Genomic DNA, 9,602 nt, shown 5'->3' on the forward strand with positions numbered 1-9,602 from the left:
AGATAGTGGCAATAACTTGCAAAGGAGAAAGAGGAGCAAATGCAGGGGGAGTGGATATAGTTTTATTTTAAAAGAGAAGAGGAGAAGACATGCTGCTATTTGTATTTCTTGTCCAAGGAGATAGTGGCTGAGGAGACGCTGATTTTATAGGGAGCTGTGGAATTTCTTTGCTTGTAGATTTGGATTCTTTCTCCCGCCTTAAAAGAGAAACACTTGTGTTAAGCTTACATTTTGCTGCTGTTCCTCAGACCTGATGAAAGGCCTCATTCTTGAAAGCTCATTCACTTTTACTAATCATGTGAGATGGTCTAATAAAAGATGTTGCCTCTCCCTGCAAACCATGTCAGACTTCTCTGATTTGCAGTTTTCTATGAGCACAAATAGCACATAAAAAGTTACTTAAGAGCAGGCTGACTTCTCCAAGTTATCTTTGGCAGACCCAACAGAAATACTTCAGGTATCCCCAAGGCCCACAGGCCACAGCCTGGAAAGCATGGGCTTACGACGGGAGAGCAAGAGGAGACATGGGCAGGATGCTGGGATTCCTGGGACCTCTGGCAGGGAGGTTGGGCTTTGGGGACCAGGATCCAGCTGGGCACAGATGAGGACAGGTCTCATCTTCTCTGTGACAGATGCCTGAATCAACCCATATCATAGTGATCTTATTTTGAATAAGAATTTTGGATTTTCAGAGCCAGTGTCTATGAGGCAAGGTAAATGTCCGGGAGAGAGGAATGGGGCATTGCCTGCATCAGGCAGCAGAGACATAAGCCTATTTGGCGTTATTTTGGGGCCTTACTGCAGGTAAGACATCAAGGCAAACTGAGGTTTACCTGTAGTGCTATGTGGTACAAGTATCTCAGTCCTGAGGGAGAGAAATCTTCTTTCTCTGAGACTTTAAGACAGTTGTGATTTATTCGCTGACCTGGGTACCCTTACTACTGCTTACCCTCATATTTCAGACATATTTTCTTAGTGATTGCCAACCGGCTTGGGGAAAGACATTTTAAATCAATTCAAGGATTTAAACAACAGCAATCCTCTTGCTATTTAGCTGATGCATAATGGCATTTACTTGATGAGTGATTGTATCGCAGGGAGTCCCATTTGCACACTATAAATAAATTGCAGCAGGACACATGATACCACCCATCTGTAGTGCCCACTTAAGACCTGTCATAAACTTGAAGCTGAGTCCAGGTCCCACTGAAATCAATAGACTGATTTTAGCAAGACTTGAATCAGGCCTTACTGCAAAAGCAGGGGCAATATTCAGAAAGGTGGAGAGCATCTCTAACTGGGAATTTTCTTAAGTCCCTACAGCAGAAGGGACTTAAGAAGGGACTTAAGGTCAGCAGAAGTAGAATTGGACCAGACTATACAGCAGTGGCTTGGTCAGGATGAGGTTTAAATGCTGGGTTTAGCTCATTCCAGACTGTGCGGGGAAGGTGAGCAGGTAGCAGAGTCTGTGCTCAGACACCAAGCCACTCATCTGCACCCAGAAGAGATGTTTCCTTTCCCCTTACCCTGGAAGGCGCTAGGAAGATAGAGGTGTTAGAGATAAATTTGCTTGTCTTTTTAAGGAAAGTTAAAAAGTGTTTGCAGCATTACCCTTATTGTGGATTAATATTTCTGTACAGGTAGTGACGTGGTGATTGGAGATGTCTTAGTGCTTCTTGGTGCTTCTTTGTATGCCATTTCTAATGTGAGTGAGGAATACATTGTGAAAAATCTGAGCAGAGTGGAGTTTCTAGGAATGGTGGGCTTGTTTGGGACTATTATCAGCGGTCTACAGCTGTAAGGATCTAATATTTATTTTAAAACTAATTAAGAATATTCTACAGATGATTGCTTGTCTACCATGAAATGATGATGTTGTTATTAAATTAATTCTTTGTTACGTCTGCATTTGGCCTATATGGGAGTCCTTCCACTTGAATTTTATTTTTGTTGCTGATCAGCATCCCTTTCATATCCTTTTTATTTGCACTAATCTTATTACAGCAATTCTAAAGCTGAAATCCTGCAATTGAACACATGCAGTACTTGGCTGTATTTTTGATTTTGTTGATCTTCATGAGGACACTCAGTATGCTGAGGACTGTTCACAGGAATGTATTTCTTAATGGATTTTCTCTGTGGAAAAGTTTAGGAGATAATTGTTAGCAGGAGGTCTTCCATATTAAACTTCAGTTTAAAATGAAGTCATGTATACTCTTATAAATAACCACATTAGAGTAACAGACCACATGCACTTAAGTATATCTAATGAATTTTATGTTCCTCATTTCTCATCATTATAGTTAATAATTTCTTCAAATGGTATATCAAATAAAACCGAATCTCTGAAGGATGAAAAAGCCTGGGAAGAAGGCATAAGAATTGAATAAAAGTGCTCTTAACTTTCAGGCACTTTAATTTGCAAGTCTTTTTTCATGCTTGTTAGATGTTGGAGTTAGTGTCATTCAATAAAATTTCAAACAAAAAATTAAGGGATTATAAATCAAAATGTTTCTTATATATTCTGGTAATTAAATTCTCTATTTGAATACACTATGCTTTTTTTTTTTTTTTTTTTACTGTATTATATCTTTTCTCTAACTCTAGAGCCATTGTGGAACATAGGGAGATAATGAGAATTCAATGGAACTGGAAAATTGGTATGTGTATGACAAAATGATGTGCCTTTTTACAGAACACTGCAAAATGATGATCATTTAGACTTCAAATGCTGGGGATTTAATTTTCTTTCTCTGGATATTAAGCAGCATTCATATTATATTGTCACAAATTTACTTTCTGCAAGCTTTGCAGCTCAGCAAAGAGATAAGGTTTGCAGGATTGAACATTAAAACCTTTGAGCTCAGGTTTTGCATTTTACATATAGCATGAAACCATTTTTCAAAATAAATTGCAAAAAGTGATAATTAAACCCGTTTAATCAGAGACATGCTTGGTGTTGGAACATCACAAGAACATTTTTCTGTTGTCCTTCCTAAATGAAATACTGGGAAAATGGATTTTGTGACACATTTTGATCTCAACAGAACTATATGTTAGTAAGGAATGCGGCTCTAAATTTCTTCAGTCAGCTTTTATGTTAACTAGGAAAGAATGAGAACTTTCTTGTATAGATACCGTAATTTTTGCAATATAGGGTAGTCTTGAAAAAGAAGTATTTCTGCCATGTTTTTCTTAAATTTACATTCTCATATCTTTTAGGAAACCTTATCCTAAAAGATAAAAATGCATGGTTTTAAAGCATCTGAAGAATATCAGTGTTCTTTAAAATCATTATTCCGTGCCTTAGGAGTAAATTGTCATCTTGTTTTACAGCATTACTGTTCACAGCCTTTGCCCTGTGTATGTTTGCGCTGTATAGCTTCATGCCAGTAGTGATTAAAGTTACCAGTGCAACCTCAGTCAACCTGGGTATTCTGACTGCGGATCTCTACAGTCTGTTCTTTGGGCTTTTCCTCTTTTTCTATAAGGTAAGTACCTTCGTTCTTTTGCTGTAATTTCAGTTATGTTTTTGCTCCAAAATTATAAATAAAGCATAATGTTCTCAAAATCCCCTGAACAATCATTTGCACTTGTACATTTCCACAGCTTGTATCATTCATCGTTGGCAGATGTCAATCAGAAGGACTCATACTTAGTTAATTACATAGCATCGCACCATTAGGCGGACAGTGATTTTCAAACAATTTCACACTTCATGAAATATGTTAGAGTTAATGTTAAGAAATAGTGAATAACTTCCCGAGGTGTTCAAATGGTAGAGTTCTTGCCGTAAGCCCCATGTGGAACTGTATGCTAGATTTGGTTTATCTCTCCAAGTGACCAAAGAGAGGTTTTGAACCTCCCTGTCCTGAAAGGCATTTGGTGTCTGAGAGCGGATCAGTTTGGCTTGATTTCCAGAAATTAATATTTTCTTTTAGACATTTAATCTGTTCATTACCAACATCTTGGGAGAAGAATCAAGCTTTCTCGGTACTACTGCTGAGGTGAGACTAAAGGAACTGAAAAAAATGCAGATAAATGTATTATTCTCTATGCTCTCCAAAGAGCAAAAACAGTTACTTTTTTTGCGCTCTCAAATATTTTTGGCAGTGTCTATTCAAGCTAAATGACGGTGCTAAAAAGATTTCATTCCACCCTACACTTTTCATCCAGAATCATTTGAGGGAACCTAGCTCGTTACAGCAATTGGAGTAATGGAGTCAATTGCTCAGTGACTGGAAGGGCTTAGTGAGAAGCTTGTGAACTTTGCTTAAGAACTTAATTTGTATTATTCCATGTGGTTGCTTTCTTCTCAGCATTATGGAGAGCCAGAAGCTTTTAGGTCAGATTTGTTTCTGAAAATGAAGGCCAATTTATTTTCCAGCAGTGGAGGTCTGGTAATGGTAGGATCTGACTACAGCTAGATTTTCCTTTTCAAGAGCCTCTTAGCTCAGCCTTCCTCCCTGTTTTGGGTTCCAAAATTTGCTCCAAGCGACAAAGCATCCATTAAAAATGAGTGTAGGAAGCGATCCATACTTACATTCTAACAATTAAAAAAATCCTTTCTAAGTCACTTCCGAACATGTATTTTGGCACCCAGATAGCTTAACTCAAGAAGTGATTATAAATTTATATTCATAATAGTAAAGAGGAATAAGTAAGCAAGAGCTTTGGAAGGGAGGGGATATAATAACCTTTTATTCTTCAGGATTTTTAGCGTATTTTGGGGAGAGGTTTTTCTGGGAGCAGATCATCCCATAATTACTAACTGCGGGGTATTCTGGTAACAAAGAGGAAAAATGAATTAGAGAAGACTTTGGGGTTGTATTATGAGAGAATTTCAGATATTTATTAAAATAGGAACTTGTATCTGTGGTTAGAAACAATGAAAGAGCAAAAAGGGGAGCAATAATAATACCACATCTTTAGTAATCAGAGGATCTGAGATAGCTTAGGAACCAAGAACTGAGAGCGCCTGATTTTGACACTGCTTTTATCATAACACTTCTTAGCAGTAGAAAATCTTATTGCCAAGTTAACCATATAGTTTCTTTACCTACGGGGCAAAGAAACCAGGCAGGACATTTCCCGGATTAAAAAGCACCCTGGACACAGGAATCTACAAACAAAAATGCAAGGAATCGCTCTCTATTCACCATTACCAGATGATATTTCACAGCAAGCCACTGAAGGCTTGGCTGGGCTGCAGAGCGGAGCAAGCCACGGAGAGCTCTGAATTGCTGTGGTCTGAGCCTGTTTTGAAACAGAAGCAGCACAGACCTGCAGCGGCTGCAGTAGAGACTGAGCCCAGGAATTTATGATGTTTTGACTTGAGCACAGTGTTTTGCTAATGCATCAACTTTTCAGACCCAGTTGAGTCTGTTTAAGGCGTAATGTGAATTTCACAAATCTGTCTTGATAAGCCCTTTTTTTTCTTTTACTGCATAATGAATCTTTGCTGTGCTTGTTCCTAATGAGCTCATTATATACAGATACCTGTAATCCCTCAAGAGATATTAAAAAAGGTCTCAAAATGTTTCTGTTGTATAAACTGTTATGGAAGGGCGTCTACTGCAGATACAGACACTAGATGGAGTTACAGTCCTCCAGTAACATTTCAAGTTGTCTTTAGGCTTGATAGTGAGTATGGGGATATAAGCTGCACAGGTATAACTAAAATCAGGGTCTGAAGCAATGAAGTTGCTGCAGTATTTGAAATTAAAAAAAAAAAAAAGAAAACCCAGGAAAAGTACTGACCCCTCCCCAAAAAAGAAAGAAAGAAAAAAAGAAAAAGAACAGTTGGAGCAGCATGGTTAAGGTTCACCTGTGTCAATAGCTGCAAACGCATAGGCAGGCCTTGAATCACAGCTACGCTGCAATGGCTTTGGCAGCCTGGCTGGGTGACTGTATCCACTCGCGGAGGAATTAATTCTGAGCAGGATCAGAGACACCTACTGCCTTGTACGCACTACGAGAGGGTCTGGCAGTTACTGTGACCGCCTAGTCTCACCTGCCAGCCACATGTCTTTGCATACAAGCACATGTTCACTCATGGCCTTAGTTGCACTCTGGAGAAGTTGTGCAGGTGTCTTGATACAGACCCAAGCTCTGCCCATTTGATGGGAATGGGTCAGTCAGGGGTAGGACCACGGACACTGCTGGTGCCTCCGTCAGGACATCTTCAAAGCTTGGTGCTTCCTCCTGTGCAGAGTGAATGCTTGAGTTCAAGCTCCTCCGAGCGAACAGCCAGCAAGGTGAGGAAAGAGGGCATGTATCACAAGGCCAGTGTGTTTCAGTCTGCTTTTCCATTCACATGGTGTCATCCAAGGGTTTCTGAGCCAAGTGACTACCAGCTAGGAATTGCAACGCCTTAATTGTAGATGCCTCAGTCTTTTTTGGATCAGAGTCCACTGTCCAGGTTCTACCATTCATTTCATCCAGCTCTGCTGCTTGATAAACTAGAACATATTTTTCAAGCATGTCTAAGGAAGCTAAGGAGGTTAGGTAATATTGACAGTGGGATGTAGGATGTGCTGTGTCCTTCATCCTACTGTTTAATCAGTGTGGTTTGGCAAAGGCAATATGGAGGACTTCAACAAATCTGCTAAAGAAGTATTCGTGGTTGTGGACAGCTTGAACACTTTGTATTATTGAATCTGGCATTTATTTTTCTGTCAAGGTGGATGAATCTCAGCAATTGTTGGACTTTTAACAGGCAAGTGAATGATAGTGAATTAAATGCCTGATGTACCTCGGCAGTTCATACTCTTACCTCACACCACTCTTAACAGAGCACAAATGCCGATCTTGTAAAAGGAGCCCCAGTCTCCCTCTCTTCAAGGACTTGCTGGGTGTAGAGAGCAAGCTGGTTTTGGTCCAGTAATAACATTTATCTAGCTCTGCAGGTGGTTAAGAGAGCTGTGCAGAGAACCAGCTGCTCTGGTGACTTGCAGTAGGACAGAGGGATTCATCTCTTGCCAGGACCTGAAATCTTTGGCTGTGCTGAACCAAAATTCTCTTAGGGGTACAATGTTTCAGCATTCACGTGTGTAAACAACTATCCTTCAGTATCACCATATTTACAGCCATTTGTTCTCTCTGTTAAGATTCTTATATGCAGACCTAAGGAAACTCCCTGTCCAACAGTGTTGAGGATGAGATGCAGAGAAAACCAGCCAGCACCTTGAGTCTATCAGTGAATGGAGCTGTTGAATTTTGATTTTCAGACCTGAATACAGATCATGGTGATAATCCTCATTAAAATAATTTTTAGAAGGAAGGGAACCTTTCACATTCTTAAAACAAGGCAGCATTGACATGTTTTTACATCAGACAAGCCTTAATGCATCTCTTCCTTTCCTCTGCCAGTTTTCAGGTCTTTATATCCTGTCCTTTGTTATCATCATGGTGGGCTTCATCTTGTATTGCTCCACTCCAACTCGGACGGCAGAACCCACTGCCTTGCCACAGCCCAGAAGCACCGGCTTGGACAACGCTGCACTAAAGCTCGAGGAGAATGACAGTGAAACTCCGACCATAACTGTACAGTTCACAAGAGGAGAAACTGTGGTGGTCAGCACCGATTAAAGAAATGGCAGCATTTCAAAATAGAGGTGTTTTTTTTTTTTACTGCTAAATTTCCCTCAAATATTAACCTGGAGAATTCTACTGCCAAGGCATATGTTATGCTGCGCTGGTTTTAATGCACTGGATAGACTTTTAAGGCCAGATCCTTAATCAGTGAAACTGTATTGATTTACCCTTGCAGAAAATCTGGCCCTTAGAAGAAGAGAGAGTAGTATTTATGTGGAGTCTCTGGGAAGTGAGAGACTCTTATTTTGAAATGCTTAATTAACTTAACAGCAAATGCTTGGGGGAAAAACGAAGCCAAAGCATGCTCTCAGGTCACTAACTGGAGCAAATATGTTTTATATTGCATTAGGGACCCAAGTCTGCAAGATGCTATCTGAAGGCTTCATGGTTCCCACGCCTCAGTGCCGGGTACCTTCAAATAGCATCTTGCAAAAGCCACTCAGCTTCTCACAGGATCGAGTTCTGCAAGCCATATTACATACATATACCTTCCATGTACTGATGGACTTCGTTCCTCCGCTGGAGGATTTGGTCTTACATTCCACCCAAATGTTCATCTCTTCATATTGCTGCACTCCCTGTCGCAGCTGGGGCTGCTACAAGTATTTTATTTTGAATTTTGCTAGTAAAGGAAGTTTTAATATGTGTTTTTATAAGCCCTTCTTTTCCTCTCTCAGTGGCCTGTTGTTTGGTGCATTCCCACTAGGTGGAGGAGACAAAGTCAGGCCCTTGCTCTGTTCAGCAAGAACTGAAGGATTTTTTTTCTGGATGAGACAGCAAAAGGGTTTGAACTGAAGTTCACTTCTCAGTGAATTTCTCCCTGCAATGGGACACATTTCTGCAGGAAGATTTGAAGAAAATTGGCATTTCTTAAAAAAATTGAAACATCTTAGTCAATCCTCATTGCAACAATAATGACATAATCTCCAAAAGGTTAAGTGCTTTCAGTAGATTCATTGGCAGTTTTCCTCCCCCTCTTCATACTTACAATAAATGATTAAAAAATATGAGGCTGCAGTTTTAACATCAGTAAAACCATACTGGGATTTTATTTTATTTTTTTGTACAAGCCTTCATAGCTCAGGTGTATGAAATAACAGAATAAAGTTTTCAGCAGCTGAAGAGTTGGCTCTTGGTTTGTTTATTTTTTTAAGCTAGAATTCTTTATTGCTCAAAATTATATTAATTGATTTTACTGACCAAATGATTCTTTTAATGGCTGAGCTTTGCCATAAGAACTAAATATGACATTTTCTGAAGATACTGGTGATCAGACAACACAGACTAGTTTTGTGTACTTTTAGTGTAGTTTATTCAAGCAAAATAATTCAGCAAGAATCTTACCTGATTTTATTTAGTGATAGCAAAACAAATGTTCAGCAGATACTACAGCAATGAACATTGCCTTTTCACTGAGCATTTCATGCACAGAAGGGTGAAGAGGTGCTGAAGTTTTATGAAAAGCATTTGAGCCCAGTTATCTTTTGCTTTACCACTGGAGTAAGATTCGGGTGATGGATTAAGACACCTACACTGGTGCATTTATAGACATCTATACATTTAAAGCTGAACAAGCAGCTGGAGACCAGGTGGGGTAAGGAAATCTCATGGCAGTAGGTACCTAAGAGAAGCCATCTGAATGAAGTTGTAGTTCTCCATACCAAATTTTAGTTGCCTACAACCTGGAGCTAAGTCCCACCCACTGTTACCTGTGTGATTAGTTAACTATGTGCAGTAATGAAGCAAACAGCAAGCAAACCTATAGTTCTATAGGTGAATGTTCCAGAACTCTGCACCTATTGGCTCATGATGGGATTCAGCTCCTAAATGTAGCTAGTTACGTATTTTGTTCAAAAAAGTTGCTGACGTCCTGTCTAAAGTGCCCCTTTGTGGGGCATGATTCAGTTGCCGCAGTGTCAACTGAGACACCCTATGGAGTCTGTGGCATCTCTAGGGGCTGGTAGATAGGACCCAGGATCTAGAGGAGACCTGTGACCTGGAGCAGA

The 9,602-nt window shown here is 39.8% G+C and overlaps 1 protein-coding gene across 1 annotated transcript in view; it reads left to right on the top strand.

Moving 5' to 3' along the window:
- SLC35F2 (solute carrier family 35, member F2) overlaps positions 1–8,675 on the top strand; it is a 15,435-nt gene extending 6,760 nt beyond the window's left edge. Inside the window, exons 5-8 of the mRNA XM_009335283.1 lie at positions 1,641–1,797; positions 2,608–2,660; positions 3,337–3,491; positions 7,372–8,675. Of these exons, the coding sequence (XP_009333558.1) occupies positions 1,641–1,797; positions 2,608–2,660; positions 3,337–3,491; positions 7,372–7,590 (584 nt within the window). The 3' untranslated portion in view covers positions 7,591–8,675. The remainder of the gene's footprint in view (positions 1–1,640; positions 1,798–2,607; positions 2,661–3,336; positions 3,492–7,371) is intronic.
- The last annotated feature ends 927 nt before the right edge of the window (positions 8,676–9,602 follow it).

Source organism: Pygoscelis adeliae, unplaced genomic scaffold (assembly GCF_000699105.1).
Source record: "Pygoscelis adeliae isolate BGI_AS28 unplaced genomic scaffold, ASM69910v1 Scaffold142, whole genome shotgun sequence".
In the NCBI taxonomy this organism is placed as follows: domain Eukaryota; kingdom Metazoa; phylum Chordata; class Aves; order Sphenisciformes; family Spheniscidae; genus Pygoscelis; species Pygoscelis adeliae.